Source organism: Schistocerca cancellata, chromosome 3 (assembly GCF_023864275.1).
Source record: "Schistocerca cancellata isolate TAMUIC-IGC-003103 chromosome 3, iqSchCanc2.1, whole genome shotgun sequence".
NCBI classification, from domain to species: domain Eukaryota; kingdom Metazoa; phylum Arthropoda; class Insecta; order Orthoptera; family Acrididae; genus Schistocerca; species Schistocerca cancellata.
Genome location: NC_064628.1, coordinates 869,854,940 through 869,872,835, shown reverse-complemented (window position 1 = coordinate 869,872,835; position 17,896 = coordinate 869,854,940). Strand labels below are relative to the sequence as shown.

The 17,896-nt window shown below is 42.4% G+C and overlaps 1 protein-coding gene across 1 annotated transcript in view; it reads right to left on the bottom strand.

Moving 5' to 3' along the window:
* LOC126175934 (translocation protein SEC62) overlaps nucleotides 1-17,896 on the bottom strand; it is a 112,673-nt gene that overhangs the window by 30,448 nt on the left and 64,329 nt on the right. The window contains exon 5 of the mRNA XM_049923012.1: nucleotides 10,888-11,075. Within this exon, the coding sequence (XP_049778969.1) occupies nucleotides 10,888-11,075 (188 nt within the window). The remainder of the gene's footprint in view (nucleotides 1-10,887; nucleotides 11,076-17,896) is intronic.

Here is a 17,896-nt window from a genome sequence, read left to right as displayed (position 1 = left end):
CACGCAACAGACAAGAATTAACTGATGAAATTGTAAATGATGTTTTTCAGACAATCGTTAAGTGGTTCTCTGCAAATGGGCTCTCATTAAACTTTGACAAAGCGTAGTATATACAGTTCCACACAGTGCATGGAATGACACGATTAATAAATATAGACTTCGATCAGAAATCAGTAGCTAAGGTAGAATATTCAAAATTTCTAGGTGTATGCACTTATGAGGGGTTGAACTGGAAAAAAAACATACTGAAGATCTGCTGAAATGTTTGAGTTCAGCTACTTACGCTATTAGGGTCATTGCAAATTTTGGAGATATACATCTCAGTAAATTATCTTACCACGCCTATTTTCATTCTCTGCTTTCATATGGCATCATATTCTAGGGTAACTCATCATTGAGTAAAAGAGTGTTTATTGCACAAAATCGTGTTATCAGGAGCTAGGGATCTTCACTGTAGCCTCACCACACATTAAAAAAAACACACACAAATTTCAAGCTTTCCCAACCCAAGGTTGCTTCATCAGGAAAGAGGGAAGGAGAGGGAAAGACGAAAGGATATGGGTTTTAAGGGAGAGGCTAAGGAGTCATTCCAATCCCAGGAGTGGAAAAGACTTACCTTAGGGGGAAAAAAGGACAGGTATGCACTCACGCACACACACATATCCATCCGCACACATACAGACACAGGCAGACATATGTAAATGCAAAGAGGTTGGGCAGAGATGTCAGTCGAGGCTAAAGTACAGAGGCAAAGATGTTGTTGAATGACAGGTGATGTACGAGGGGCGGCAACTTGAAATTAGCGGAGGTTGAGGCATGGTGGGTAACGGAAAGAGAGAATATATTGAAGGGCAAGTTCCATTCTCCGGAGTTCTGATAGGTTGGTGTCAGTGGGAAGTAACCAGATAACCCGGACAGTGTAACACTGTGCCAAGATGTGCTGGCCGTGCACCATGGCATGTTTAGTCACAGGGTGATCCTCATTACCTACAAACACTGTCTGCCTGTGTCGATTCATGCGAATGGACAGTTTGTTGCTAGTCATTCCCACATAGAAGGCTTCACAGTGTAGGCGGGTCAGTTGGTAAATCACGTGGGTGCTTTCACATGTGGCTCTGCCTTTGATCATGTACACCTTCCAGGTTTTACACCGGGGACAGTTACAAGGGTAGGAGCCAGAGGGTAGGGAAGGTAGTTTGGGGATTTCATAGGGATGAACCAAGAGGTTACGAAGGTTAGGTGCAAGGTAGAAAGACACTCTTGGTGATGTGGGGAGGATTTCATGAAGGATGGATCTTATTTCAGTGCAAGATTTGAGGAAGTTTTATCCCTGCTGGAGAGCCACATTCAGGGTCTGATCCAGTCCCGGAAAGTATCCTGTCACAAGTGGGGCACTTTTGGGGTTCTTCTGTGGGAGGTTCTGAGTTTGAGGGGATGAGGAAGTGGCTCTGGTTATTTGCTTCTGTACCAGGTCGGGAGGGTAGTTTCGGGATGCGAATGCTGTTTTCAGGTTATTGGTGTAATGGTTAAGGGATTCAGGACTGGAACAGATTTGTTTGCCACGAAGACCTAAGCTGTACGGAAGGGACGGTTTGATATGGAATGGGTGGCAGCTGTCATAATGGAGGTACTGTTGCTTGTTGGTGAATTTGATGTGGACGGATGTGTGAAGCTGGCCATTGGACAGATGGAAGTCAACGTCGCGGAAAGTGGCATGGGATTTGGAGTAGGACCAGGTGAATCTGATGGAACCAAAGGAGTTGAGGTTGGAGAGGAAATTCTGGAGTTCTTCTTCACTGTGAGTCCAGATCATGAAGATGTCATCAATAAATCTGTACCAAATTTTGGGTTGGCAGGCTTGGGTAACCAAGATGGCTTCCTCTAAGTGACCCATAAATAGATTGGCGTACGAGGGGGCCATCCTGGTACCCATGGTTGTTCCCTTTAATTGTTGGTATGTCTGGCCTTCAAAAGTGAAGAAGTTGTGGGTCAGGATGAAGCTGGCTAAGGAAATGAAAGAGGTTTTAGGTAGGGTAGCAGGTCATCGGCGTGAAAGGAAATGCTCCATTGCAGCGAGGCCCTGGACGTGCGGGATATTTGAGTATAGGGAAGTGGCATCAATGGTTACAAGGATGGTTTCCTGTGGTAACAGATTCGGTAATGATTCATACGTTCGAGAAAGTGGTTGGTGTCTTTGATGAAGGATAGGAGACTGCATGTAATGGGTTGAAGGTGTTGATCTACGTAGCCAGAGATACGTTCTGTGGGAGCTTGGTAACCAGCTACAATGGGGCGGCCGGGATGTTTGGGTTTGTGAATTTTAGGAAGTAGGTAGAAGGTAGGGGTGCGGGGTGTTGGTGGGGTCAGGAGGTTGACGGAGTCAGGTGGAAGGTTTTGTAGGGGGCCTAAGGTTCTGCGGATTCCTTGAAGCTCCGCCTGGACATCAGGAATGGGATTACCTTGGCAAACTTTGTATGTAGTGTTGTCTGAAAGCTGACGCAGTCCCTCAGCCACATACTCCTGATGATCAAGTACCACTGTCATGGAACCGTTGTCAGCCAGAAGAATGACGGTGGATCGGTCAGCCTTCAGATCACGAGTAGCCTGGGCTTCAGCTGTGGTAATGTTGGGAGTAGGATTAAGGTTTTTCGAGAAAGATTGAGAGACAAAGCTGGAAGTGAGAAATTCCTGGAAGGTTTGGAGAGGGTGATTTTGAGGAAGAGGAGGTGGGTCCCGCTGTGACGGAGGACGGAACTGTTCCAGGCAGGGTTCAATTTGTATAGTGTCTTGGGGAGTTGGATCATTAGGAGTAGGATTAGGATTATTTTTCTTCGTGGCAAAGTGATATTTCCAGCAGAGACTATGAATGTAGGACGGTAAATCTTTGACGAGGGCAGTTTGGTTGAATCTGGGAGTAGGGCTGAAGGTGAGGCCTTTGGATAGGACACAGGTTTCGGATTGGGAGAGAGGTTTGGAGGAAAGGTTAACTACTGAATTGGGGTGTTGTGCTTCCAGACTGTGTTGACTAGAATTTTGAGGTTTTGAGGGGAGTGGAGCTGGAAGTGGGAGATTGAGTTGATGGGAGAGACTGGGTCTGTGAGCAATGAGAGGAGGTTGAGGTTTGTTGGAAAGGTTGTGGAGGGTGAGTGAGTTGCCTTTCCGGAGGTGGGAAACCAGGAGACTGGTTAGTTTTTTGAGGTGGAGGGTCACATGCTGTTCTAATTTGCAGCTGGCCTGTAGGAGGATGCTCTGAATAGCTGGTGTGGATGTGGGAGAGGAAAGATTGAGGACTCTGATTAGGGATAGGAGTTGACGGGTGTGTTGATTGGCTGAGTTGATGTATAGCTGAAGGATTAGGCAGGTGAGGGCTATGGATTGTTCGGTTTGGAACTGGTATACGGAGGGACTGATGGAAAGAAGGGTTACAGCCAGAGATGGGAAATTTAAGTGTGAGGCCTTTGGGGGTAATGCCAAATGTCAGACAAGCCTGAGAAAATAAAATATTGGAGCATAATATGGCTAGGGCGAAGGCATATTTGCGGAGGGAATGTAAATAAAACTTAATGGAGTTGTTGTGGGGATGTTGTGAGGGTGACATGGTATTAGAAGGTGGAAAGTGTAACATGAGGCTAAAGTGAAAACATCTTCATGATCTGGACTCACAGTGAAGAAAACTAAAGAATTTCCTCTCCAACCTCAACTCCTTTGGTTCCATCAGATTCATCTGGTCCTACTCCTCATCCCATGCCACTTTCCTCGATGTTGACCTCCATCTGTCCAATGGCCAGCTTCACACATCCATCCACATCAAACCCACCAACAAGCAACAGTACCTCCATTATGACAGCTGCCACCCATTCCATATCAAACCGTCCCTACCCTACAGCAAGGTCTTTGTGGCAAACGAATATGCTCCAGTCCTGAATCCCTTAATCATTACACCAATAACCTGAAAACAGCTTTCGCATCCTGCAACTACCCTCCCGACCTGGTACAGAAGCAAATAACCAGAGCCACTTCCTCATCCCCTCAAACCCAGAACCTCCCACAGAAGAACCACAAAAGTGCCCCACTTGTGACAGGATACTTTCCAGGACTGGACCAGACTCTGAATGTGGCTCTCCAGCATGGATACGACTTCCTCAAATCTTGCCCTGAAATGAGATCCATCCTTCATGAAATCCTCCCCACTCCACCAAGAGTGTCTTTCTACCGTGCACCTAACCTTCGTAACCTCTTGGTTCATCCCTATGAAATCCCCAAACCACCTTCCCTACCCTCTAGCTCCTACCCTTGTAACCGCCCCCGGTGTAAAACCTGTCCCATGCACCCTCCCACCACCACCTACTCCAGTCCTGAAACCTGGGAGGTGTACATGATCAAAGGCAGAGCCACGTGTGAAAGCACCCACGTGATTTACCAACTGACATGCCTGCACTGTGAAGCCTTCTATGTGGGAATGACCACCAACAAAGTGTCCATTCGCATGAACGGACACAGGCAGACAGTGTTTGTTGGTAATGGGGATAACCCTGTGACTAAACATGCCTTGGTGCACGGCCAGCACATCTTGGCACAGTGTTACACTGTACGGGTTATCTGGTTACTTCCCACTGACACCAACCTATCAGAACTCCGGAGATGGGAACTTGCCCTTCAATATATTCTCTCTTCCCATTACCCCCCATGCTTCAACCTCCGCTAATTTCAAGTTGCCGCCCCTCGTACATCACCTGTCATTCAACATCATCTTTGCCTCTGTACTTTCACTTATGAAATTTGTTATTAACAGTCCGAATGAAATCAAAAGTAATAGCAGTGTACATGGCTACAACACTAGGAGAGAAGATGATCTTCACTACTCAGGGTTAAATCTATCTTTGGCTCAGAAGGGGGTAAATTATGCTGCCACAAAAGTCTTTGGTCACTTACCTAATAGCATCAAAAATCTGACAGATAGCCATATAGCATTTAAAAGGAAATTAAAAGAATTTCTGAATGGCGACTCCTTCTATTCATTAGATCAATTTTTGGATATTGTAATATTTGGGTAATATTTTGCGTAATGTAATATCTTTTATAGACAGCTTTTATTAACCTGACACGTTCCACATCATTATGAAGTGTCGTGTTCATGATCTATGGAACAAGTACAAATCAAATCAACAGTAAGGTCCATGGTTCTTGGGGGGGGGGGGGGGGGGGGGGGGGGGGGGATAACAGTGTTGATCAAATGAAATCGGTTCCAGAGATATTTTCAAGTCTCTGATATCTAGGATGTATGTATGCAGATTGAAGCAAAATATGAAAATTGGTACCAAGGCTGGTCTCCTGCCCGCTAGGGAGGTATGCAAACCACTACGCCACCCTGGCACAGTAGTTTTGCACAACTGCATAGACTATCCTAGCACACCTCCCTCAACAATTCAGATTCCCATTCACAACCCAATCCAGTTGGTATTCCACCTAAACTCAAACAGCATTGCATAGGCTCTCCAACTATATTGGAATAGTACCTCAGCATCAAGCGACGTGCTACTCCCGCATGGTTAGAGCACCTCTGCACTGCTGTTCAAGTTTAGGGGGCATATGAAATGGGTTGAGGTGTGAATGAGAATTTGGACTGAGGAGAGAGTCTGTGAAGTTGTGCAAAGCCACTGAGCCAGGGGGCACCGTGGTTAGCTCATCTGCCTAGTGAGTAGGAGGCCCAGGTTCGAATCTTGGTCTTGGTATAAATTTTAATTTGTTGCTCCAATCTGCATATATCACTTCAGTCTGCATATATACATCATAGATGTTTGAGAGTTGAAAATGTCTCTGGAACCATATTGTTTCATTTGGTTAAAGCACTTATGCCTGGGTTTCAGACAGGATCCCCTATGTCATTTAATGTTGAGACGCTATTTTAATACAGTTGCAGAGGCTCTGCAATGCTGTTTGAGTTTAGGGGGAATACCAAGTATGAACAGGAATTTGGACTGAGCCAGAAGGTGCGTTAGGGTAGTCCATGCAGTTGCAAAGCCATTGTGCCAGGGCGGCATAGTGGTAACCGCATTCGCCCAGGTTCAAATCCCGGCCTTGGAAAAAAAAAAAATTTCACTAGTGACTTCAATCTGCATATATACATTGCACTGTTAAGCAAGTCTTCCTTTGATTTTTGACAGATTTTTTTCTTTATCAGATTATTTAGGCTTCAAAGCTAATTTCCAGACAAATATTTAATTTCCAAATGCTATTTTTCATCAATAACCAAACTAAACAGATGTTACATCACATTTCCACGCAATACTTGCAGCCAACACAAAGAACCACTAGGAATCAAATGTTTCTCCATCTTGCAACAGACAGGAGAGTGGGAGGAAATAAAACTATTTGACATTTATACAGTAAAATCACCTGTGAAACTTGGTCACAAGTACCACCAACAGTTAAAATTTCAGAATTAGAGAAGATTTAATGGTAGAAAAGGACAAACAATAAATCAGATATACAAGAACAAACTACTAAACCAGAAGGTAAGAACACTCAAAATTGCCATTCAAGAAAAACTGCAGCTACAATAAAATTAAATTAGTCACAGAAATGTGATCATCACTTTAAATTTGATGTTTATACCACCATAAGGGTGCAACAGCAGAAATATAAAATCAAAGTTACATCTCAAGAGGCCAGCTTATAGTCCAGAGGAAAATAAACAGTGAACAACCAGAAGCTATAGTGGCATATGAATGAAATTTTATTCGCATGTTGTAAAGCTTGTAGAAAATACATGGCCATAAACAAAGAATCTTCTATCTATGGAATAATTTTCTTAAGGAATAATTTAAATATCAGTATACCTGTGTTCTTCCTATTCCTTTAGAAGCAGACAACCGTGCAGCAATATTATATACAGATTAATATAAATGCATCAATTATCATCTTGCGAGCCAGTGTTGCAGTTTTTGTTACAAATGGTCATGAGCAACTGCAAGTACTTCGGACTTGATCATATGTTGTCCCATTAGGCATAACCAATAGAGAAAGCTCAGCTGATCAAGTTGGCCAGGAGAGTTGATAAACATGTTGAATGGGGTGTTATGTGAGAAGTGTGCACAAAGGCACTGGCCTACTGGAAAAATACATTTCCCCGACTGCACGAATAGCTCCAGAATGAAATGAATGACGTTCTCTACATACATTCCACCATTCAGTGTCCACTCAACAAACTCTAGGAATGAAGTCATTGTACATTGTGGCTCTCCACATTTGGGGTGTAGGGAGCTTTGGGTTCCTTATTTGTGTCCTGTGTCGTCTGCTGTAGCAGTTGTCCCTCTCCAGGTTGAACCTGAACTCACAAATAATCATCGCCACGTCAATATCTGCAGTCATCACTAAACACTTTGGGTTACTCATTCTACTAGTTGTGTTTTTCACTATATCACCAGAGGTGGGATGCACAATGTAAGGTGCGGGAGTTAGGTTGGGAAGCCCAAACGACAGGATAGACACTCTATAGTGCAAAACAGCCCATGAATCTGCAAAAATCTGTACATCAAACATACAGATAATGCCCCATCCTGGAAAATCATACTGTTTACAAGCAGACATAAACAATTAAATCTGACCCGTTAACACATTGACTGCCAACGAAGAGTAATCACACACCTGGTGACCTGGCCGCTGGAGCCCACTACGAGTTAACTCAGAGGAAACAAGTTTAGCATAAAGTCAGATATGAAAATATTCACAGCAAATACATGTGAATTACAGGTCCTGGGGATCAAGGACTGGTATAGGAATTCATCTGGACATGGTGGAATAGAATTTTTATTTTCACACTTGGAATAAACTAACAGAAAAGTGCATACACAGATTTGTACAAATATTTTAACTTTAGAGGTAAATTTGCACTTTCTGTCAGTAATGATAATGAAGATAAAGTTGTTTTTTTTTCTTTTTTAACTGATGATATAACTTGAAGCATTCTTCCCCACAAATAGCTGGTTTTTCTTCACAAATATGATAAAACGAATCATGGCCCCTGGTGTTTCTTTTGTTGTGTGCACACTCTGCCCTGCTTTAGCATTTTTTTTAATTTTTTTAAATTTTATTTTATGTCATTTTTTGCCATCTAACCGTTTTTCACAATGCTGAATAATATGACAGTATTTGATCTATCTGATCAACATCTGAAATGCTATTGTTGTACTCTCTGACTATGCTTGGTTTCAGGGCAACTTCGCAACTTTTGATTGCGAACTTCCACCATTTTGCTATTGGTGCACATCAGAAATGGTCAAAAATTCTCTTTTGTACTCCCACTTGTAAACAACAAGATTGTCATTTCTTTTCCACACCATCTGACCTATCTTCAGTTTCATAGTAACTGATGATTTTGGGCTTTCCCTTCTGCTGTTATGTAATGTTACAAACACACACACACACACACACACACACACACACAAACACACACACACACAAATAGGTTTTGTAAGTCGACAACAGTTTTGTAAGTGACACAGAATTATAGAAATTGTACATATGAAGCACAAAGCTTTTGTTCAAGAAAGCTTCCATCAGGTGTAAAACAAATTCAGATGCATGACCTGTCTCGGCCTTCTCCTGTGACTTGCCACAGTAGATTTTTATTTTGAGATCCACATCGTCAAATTCACAGAGTTCATAAAGTTTTACACCGTACTTGTGTTTCTTGTTCTTGATATACTGCCTGAAAAACAGACAGTTGACCACAAAACCACCAATTCATCAATGCAGAGATTCTTGTCTGGAACACAATTATTGCTCATGATGCTACTGATATGGCCCACAACTGGTCTAATTTTGTAGAGTCGGTCACTGGATGAGTTGTCTGAGCAGTGTAGATATCTCAATAACAGCTGAAATCTGTTTCCACTCATAACAGATCTCCAGATTGTGACACTGTAAAAAGAATTTGTGCTCCAGTAATGTTCTATCGATGGAAAACGACAAGTACCATGTACAGCAACGGCCCGAGAAATACTTTCATTCTGACAACACCTGTATCCCTCCATCTTGAGAGTCTGGTTGTCCCACATTTTCCTGCTTCCTGGCTCACATATAAATTTATTTGTTCACATAATGACATTAGTATCTCTTCGGAAAGAAACAAATCAACAAGTGCATTGATGCCAACATTTTAAAGTCTATTTTCAATTGCCCATCTTCGCAGAACACAAATACTGGTGGATCTTGAGGAATGTCACTCCACTCGTCACTGTTATTTGCAGTGCGTGCTATCGGACCAACCTGCTCGTTTTCTTCATTGCATTCATTGTTGTCTGCATCTGTATCATCACTTGAATGCTCATATGAAGGTTGTTTGTAGAGACTTCCACTGTCCGAGAATTCATCCATAAACTCGTCCCATTCCAATTCGTTCATACCAGCTAGCTGTTCAAGTTTTACATCATTCAGTATCCTCTTATTACTAATTGTTTCATGAGGATACTTGAACATAGATCACAATAAACATCAGCAAACAATCTACAATTAAGACTGAACAACTGCTGATGCAGGTACAACAAATACATGGATTGTATTGTCGAACATGGTTCAAAATACACAAGTTGGTGACTGATTGTTGACAACATAGTTGCTGTCTGAGCAGAACTTTCTATTCCGCAGACCAACTATGAGACAACTCGCAAGTTCAGTTTTCCTACAAAAAAAGAAATTGTTTTACGTTTCGATAATACAGATGGACTACAAATGAGATGACAAGTCAAACGGTACAAACCGCTTGATATGGCTTCTGGGAGCAGTTTGCTTGTTAAATTTGGGATTGCCCATACATTAATCCTCAACAGACAAAGACCAGTTGTCCTCTGGAAAAAAAAAAAACAAAGATCTGGATAGGCTAAGAACAGCCAAAGGATTGAATTGTTTCTTTTGAGGAACTAAAGCAGTACTTCACTTTACTGACAAGCACGATTGAACCACAAACAAAAATAAATCTTATCCATTATTTCACAAGAAGAAATGACAACAGTTATAAGAAATTCTTTTTTAAGCATGTTTCTGATGATACATTAAAAAAATTCCATCATACATATCAGATCAGTGTCTCCCGGTTATTATGACATTACAGCTCAAATGATGAAAGTCATTCTTGACCAACTGTTACCGAGAATAAAATATACCTTCAATTACTACTTGATCAGAATCATTTTTCCCGCAACCTAGAAACTTGGCCGTATCAATCAACTACCGAAGAAGAACACCGTCACTCTGACTAGCACTCCATTTGTATTCTTCTGGAGCTGCCGAAGGACTCGAGTATATAGTCCTTGACCAGTTTAATGACTACTTATTTAAAAATAACCTTTTCAATGAACATCAATACATAGCTGATGAAAAAGACTACTGCATGGTGGCCCTAATGTTAACCCAGTATGACGCTAAAAAAAACTGGCAATTCTTTCAGTAAATGAAATATAGTGTTGTGGGCTCATTATTTTCATGCACGCTAGATAGACAGTACTCTGTGAACATTATGCTACTTTGATTTATTGCTTTGTCCTGTATCAGTGCAGTGAACCATGCAAACATGTATTTCTACATCATGTTGTAATTGGTGATCATTCTTCATTTTCCAACTGAGTATTGCAAAAGATCAAATTGTATGAAAGTTTTAAAGTTACTAGTAAATGTAATCAATAAAAGGTTTAGGCAACATATTTTCAATGTTTCATTTATTGTTATGACAACTAAATTCAATCAGTATAAGTCAAAAATGGCTATGTGCTATATAACTAAACATTCATAAAAGTAAGAAAATTTGTTAGCTGTGTCCCATTAGAAACTAAGTAATTTTCTGTTTCTCAGCAAATTTCAAATTAAGTCTTTTAATGAAAAATTGTGTACCTTACAGATGGTGGCCACAAAGGAAATAAGCAGATAGCAATAGCACCAAGCACTAGCAATGTGCCAAAAAACCAGTAATACACTGGAATCGGGTCATAGATCCAAACATATGCATCCAATCCATCAACAAAGAGCTGGTCTAAGTGCATTTCAAGACGGATCTTCCTCTTCTTTTTTTCTTTGTCCTCCTAGAAGAGAGGTAATATCAATGAAGTAGCTTAATAATTCATAACAAATTTGCAATTTCCACCTAGAAATATGGTACAATCTTTGATTCTGAACAAATACATCCTGCAAAAACTATATCTGGTTGTAAATGTTCCACAAATGCAATACTAACCCTAAAAACTTCAGGAAAGTACAACAAAGGTGTGCAAACAAAACAATAATATGAAAAGTCTACCCCAATAGTGAATAAATATACTCTGTTTACTTGCTCATCTAGATCACAAGTTTTTATGAGACCAACAGAAGCATTTCGAGCGAAGGAAAGTTGCTACTCACCATATAGCGGAGATGCTGAGCCGCAATAGGCACAATTAAAAGATTCACACAAACATAGCTTTCGGCCATTAAGGCCTTTGTCAGCAGTAGACACACATACACGCGCATACACACACTCACGCAAGCTCAACTAGCACACACATCTGCAGTTTCAGAAAGCTGAAACTACACTGCGAGCAGCAGCACCAGTGCATGATGGGAGTGGCGACTGGGTGGGGGTAAGGAGGAGGCTGGGGCGGCGAGGGGGAGGGATAGTATGGTGGGAGTGGCGGACAGTTAGAGTGTTGCAGTTTAGACGGAGGGTAGGAGAGAAGGTGCAGAGGGGGGAGGGGGTAAGCAGCGGAAAGGAGAGAAATAAAAATAAAAGAAATTAAAAGACTGGGTGTGGCAGTGAAATGATGGCTGTGTAGTGCTGGAATGGGAACAGGGAGAGGGCTGGATGAGTGAGGACAGTGACTAACGTAGGTTGAGGCCAGGAGGGTTACGGGAGCGTAGGATGTATTGTAGGGAAAGTTCTCACCTGCGCAAATCAGAAAAGCTGGCGTTGGTGGGAAGGATGGGAAGGATCTATATGGTACAGGCTGTGAAGCAGTCATTGAGATGAGGGGTATCATGCTTGTCAGCGTATTCAGCTACAGGTGGTCCACTTGTTTTTTGGCCACAGTTTGCTGGTGGCTGTTCATGTGGTCAGCTTGTTGGTTGTCATGCCTACATACACTCCTGGAAATGGAAAAAAGAACACATTGACAACGGTGTGTCAGACCCACCATACTTGCTCCGGACACTGCGAGAGGGCTGTACAAGCACGGCACAGCGGACACACCAGGAACCGCGGTGTTGGCCGTCGAATGGCGCTAGCTGCGCAGCATTTGTGCACTGCCGCCGTCAGTGTCAGCCAGTTTGCCGTGGCATACGGAGCTCCATCGCAGTCTTTAACACTGGTAGCATGCCGCGACAGCGTGGACGTGAACCGTATGTGCAGTTGACGGACTTTGAGCGAGGGCGTATAGTGGACATGCGGGAGGCCGGGTGGACGTACCGCCGAATTGCTCAACACGTGGGGCGTGAGGTCTCCACAGTACATCGATGTTGTCGCCAGTGGTCGGCGGAAGGTGCACGTGCCCGTCGACCTGGGACCAGACCGCAGCGACGCACGGATGCACGCCAAGACCGTAGGATCCTATGCAGTGCCGTAGGGGACCGCACCGCCACTTCCCAGCAAATTAGGGACACTGTTGCTCCTGGGGTATCGGCGAGGACCATTCGCAACCGTCTCCATGAAGCTGGGCTACGGTCCCGCACACCGTTAGGCCGTCTTCCGATCACGCCCCAACATCGTGCAGCCCGCCCCCACTGGTGTCGCGACAGGCGTGAATGGAGGGACGAATGGAGACGTGTCGTCTTCAGCGATGAGAGTCGCTTCTGCCTTGGTGCCAATGATGGTCGTATGCGTGTTTGGCGCCATGCAGGTGAGCGCCACAATCAGGACTGCATACGACCGAGGCACACAGGGCCAACACCCGGCATCATGGTGTGGGGAGCGATCTCCTACACTGGCCGTACACCACTGGTGATCGTCGAGGGGACACTGAATAGTGCACGGTACAGCCAAACCGTCATCGAACCCATCGTTCTACCATTCCTAGACTGGCAAGGGAACTTGCTGTTCCAACAGGACAATGCACGTCCGCATGTATCCCGTGCCACCCAACGTGCTCTAGAAGGTGTAAGTCAACTACCCTGGCCAGCAAGATCTCCGGATCTGTCCCCCATTGAGCATGTTTGGGACTGGATGAAGCGTCATCTCACGCGGTCTGCACGTCCAGCACGAACGCAGGTCCAACTGAGGCGCCAGGTGGAAATGGCATGGCAAGCCGTTCCACAGGACTACATCCAGCATCTCTACGATCGTCTCCATGGGAGAATAGCAGCCTGCATTGCTGCGAAAGGTGGATATACACTGTACTAGTGCCGACATTGTGCATGCTCTGTTGCCTGTGTCTATGTGCCTGTGGTTCTGTCAGTGTGATCATGTGATGTATCTGACCCCAGGAATGCGTCAATAAAGTTTCCCCTTCCTGGGACAATGAATTCACGGTGTTCTTATTTCAATTTCCAGGAGTGTAGAATGCAGCACAGTTGTTGCAGCTTAGCTTGTAGATCACATGATTGGTTTCACAGGTAGCCCTGCCTTTGATGTGATAGGTAATGTTATTCACCGGACAGGCGTAGGTGGTGGTAGGAGGATGTACCTAGATAGGATAGGATAGAACTAGATAGGATAGACATAGATGCAAGACCTGTCCCATACATCCTCGTCTGAACGGGGCACGATAATGTGTGGTGTGCCTCAAGGCTCCATTTTTGGCCCACTGCTATTCCTCATCTTCATTAATGATCTTCCTCTTTGTTCTGAGGCAAACAGCAAATTTACCCTGTTCGCTGATGATACCACAATTCTAATTGACAATTTGATAGATCACAATCTTGAACAAACTACAAATACTGTTTTTAATGACATCTTAAATTGGTTCTCCTCAAATAGTCTCTCACTCAATGCAAATAAAACTCATTATATGAGGTTCCATACATCACAAAGTAATCTCGATGAAATTAACATAAAATGTAGAGATCAACCAATATAGAAAGTTGAAGATACAAAATTCCTGGGTGCTTATATAGACAGCAAATGTAATTGGTCAGTTCACATTCTTCATCTATGTAAAAAACTTAGCTCGGCAACATTTGCATTACGGGTAATTTCTTCAGTGACTGAATTTGACGCCATTATGGTTGCCTACTTCCACTCATTGATGTCATATGCTATCATATTGTGGGGGAACCAACCACTTGCAAAAAAAGTTTTCACCGTCTAAAAAAAAAGCAATCAGAACAATGTGTGGGGTCAATCAAAGACACTCTTGCAGGCACTTGTTTCGAAAGATAGGCATCCTAACAACTGCCTCACAGTATATTTTTTCCTTGCTAACCTTTGTGTGCAAAAATTATTCTATCTACCAAGACAACATTAATTTCCATGGCTATAACACCGGAAACAAAAACAACCTACATATCGAAATGAAATGTCTCACTCTGGTACAAAAAGGAGTTTACTACTCCAGCATTAAGCTGTTAATGCTCTCCCACTACATATCAGATGTGTTCATACAGAACTGCCAAAATTTAAACAAGTTCTCGAAGATAACCTAACAGAGAAATCTTTTTATACTGTGGATGAATATTTGAAAGAAAATGTATACCATCACTAAACTTATTGTGTCTAGAACTAGTTCAACTGATTTTATTGAGCATTTGAGCATTATCACATATTTTGTAACAACAGATTGGCTGTACCTGTATTTACTCTTGTAGGCCTAGTATCTGATTTAACTTTATACTCTTATTTATAACCTTTATTTGAAACTCCTTTTTCTGTTAAATGGTCGTTATGTTATCTAGCTGACATTGTATCTATTACTGTAATTATAGTATGTCTTACTTAAACTATGTACAATTTGGCATTGAATTGCCCTTGTATTTATTGTAAGTTTAAACTGAAACCTGTACAATTTGATACGTTCCATATCCTTGTGGTTGACTCACTAACTGGATCTATGGTACATGAAATAAATAAATAAATAAATAGTCTTACAAAGAAGTTCTGAATGTTTTTTCCAAAACTGTTTTGAATAACTAGTGCAACAAACCACACATAACTGAAATATTTCAGCCCTCATAACCACAAAAATGGCTGACCTTACAAAACTGCTCAATTTTAGACTGCAGGTCACTTCTCTTTACATTCAAACAACTGATTTCAGGCCAGTTGCACATCTTTAGATCATTTGTTACAGTTATGGAGTAATTTGTCAATATGGAACTCTCAAAAGTTACTCTGTGACAGTAACAAACAATATGAAGATGGGCAACTGGTCTGAAACCGGTTATTTGAAAATAAAGAGAAGTGATCTATAGACTGAAGTCAGGCAGTTTTGTAATTAAATAAGGATTGCGGACTCTCCCTGATGATGAATCTGTCTGCGGACTCTCCCTGATGATGAAACTGTCTAGTTGCTAGGACAATTTTTAAGCTGCAAAGAGCAAATAAACAGTTGTTAGCATTCTATCTAGGCAATGAATGGATGTCACTTAGTTCCAATATGATGGATATAGTAGAATTATGGTCAAAGTTAAAACTAATTCTAAATCACACATGCTGAGCAAGTGGATTATGGATGGAAAAGTCCTGCCATGGTTTAATAACAACATTTGGAAAATGCTTACAAAATAGACTGTTGCAGTTCCAGATCATAAAAGAATGCAGAGATGTCAACATGTAAAAGTTAGTTGAAACTCATGCATGTATATAAAGGACAATTTCACAAAGCATACAACAACTTCCACAGTGGCATCTTAGCGAATGATCTTGCTGAGAACCGAAGAAAGTTCTAGTCCTATGTAAAATCCCTTAATGGTTCGAAGGCTTCTATACAGTGAGTCATCGACCTGTGTGATGTGACAATGGAAGACAGCAACAAGAAAGCAAAAATTTTAATTTTTGCATTTTAAATATAATTAATGCAGAAGGATTGTAAAGATAAACCCACATTTGACCACCACACAAACTCTCTTACGGAGAACATAGCAAAACGCATTCCTGCCAATGGAAAGCAGCTAAAAGAGTTGAAAACAGGAAAGCTGCCAAGTTCAGATGGACACAGAGAACTCTTTCGCACTGGGCCCATATTTAGAGGGAATGTATTGTGACTCTCTCAACCAGCAGGAAGTCTCAAGCAACTGGAAAGAATTACAGGTGACTTCCGAATACATGAAGGGTAACATAATGGAACCACAAAGTAACAGGTCAATATCCTTAATGTCAGTTTACTCCAGAATTCTTGAGTATATTCTCAATCCAAATACAATAAATTTCCTTGAGAAATAACAGACTCTAACCACAAATCAACACGCACTTCGAAACCACTGCTTGTGTGAAACTCAACTTGCCCCTTTCTTGCAAGATATCCTGTGAAACATGGATGAAGGACAACAGGCAGATTCCATGTCCCTAGGCTTCCAGAAAGCATTTGACACAGTGCAAACTATTAATCAAGGTCACAGCACACAGAATTGGTTTTCAGATATGTGAGCAGCTGGAAGGTTTTTTTAAGTAGTAGAACACAGGACATGTCCTGGACAGCGAGTGTTCCAGAAGACAATGGTATCATCAGGCATGCCCCAGGGAAGTGGGATGGAAATACTCTTGTTCTCTACATACAGGGTGAAGTCAGATTCGCACACTTGGGCTTTGCAGTGCAGCTCCTCACATGCCAGTGGGGGAAAAAAAGTCTCACAAAATTTCATCTAATGAGTACATCCAGCAGAAAAAAGGACGTTAAAGAGTGGCAATCTGGCAACACTGTAATCATGTGTATGGTAACTACCTCTGTCGGCACATATTAGTCACGCTGTACAGTTGGTGCAGTGGATAGAGTTTTGGGTTAGCAAGCAGGAGGTCAAGGGTTCTATCCTGGGTTGGGGAGCATTTTTTTTTATTTGCTAATTTCATTCTGACAGTTCATAAAAACATTTCATTCTGACATTTCTTAGGTCACATGTATCTTAAATTTACAAAATTTTGTAATGCTGAACATAATAAATATGTGGTCAGACAAATAAGAAACAGACAGTTGAAACAAATGACATGTCATAGGACAGAATAACTACAAAAACAGTATCAATTTCGAGATGCTAAAGATGACGGGACAGTTAAAATAACAAATCTACTTGTCATTTATACTACAGTACATGTAACATGACCACTCAGATGTAGCACATTAGCAACCAGTGGCAATAATAATGTTCATATTAATAACCACATGACCTTCACAACAGAATATGTTGCCCTCAGAACAACAGATGCTCAAAGTGACCTTCCTGCATGCCCAACCACTGTGCAACCCGCCGGATCATACAGCTCTGGACCATATGCAGCACAGCTGTGTCCACAGTAACAAGAGCAGCATGAACACGCGCTACCAATTCTTCCACAATTGTCGGTGGAGTAGAGTACACGTGCTCCTTCAGGTGTCGCCACAGGAAGAAATCGAGTGCATTTAGGTCCTGTGAACGAGATGGCCATACAACTGGACCTCCATGCCTGAGCCATTTCCCTGGAAATTTTCTGTCCTAATACTGTCGCACATTAATTCCAGAGTGTGGAGGTGCACCATCATGTTGGAACCATATCCTCTGCCGAACATGTAGTAGAACATCTTCCAGGGCATCAGGCAGATAGTTTGAGAGGGGTGCATGATACCTTCGTGTAGTCAACCGGTAAGGCAACATGTAGGGGTCCAAACACCTGTCCCCCTATATTCTAGCCCAGACATTTATACCAAAGTGAACTTGATATCCAAGGTCGTGGGTGACGTGAGGGTTAACCTCACACCAATGGTGGGAATTGTGCATATTGAAGACACTGTCATGAGTGAATGTTGCTTCA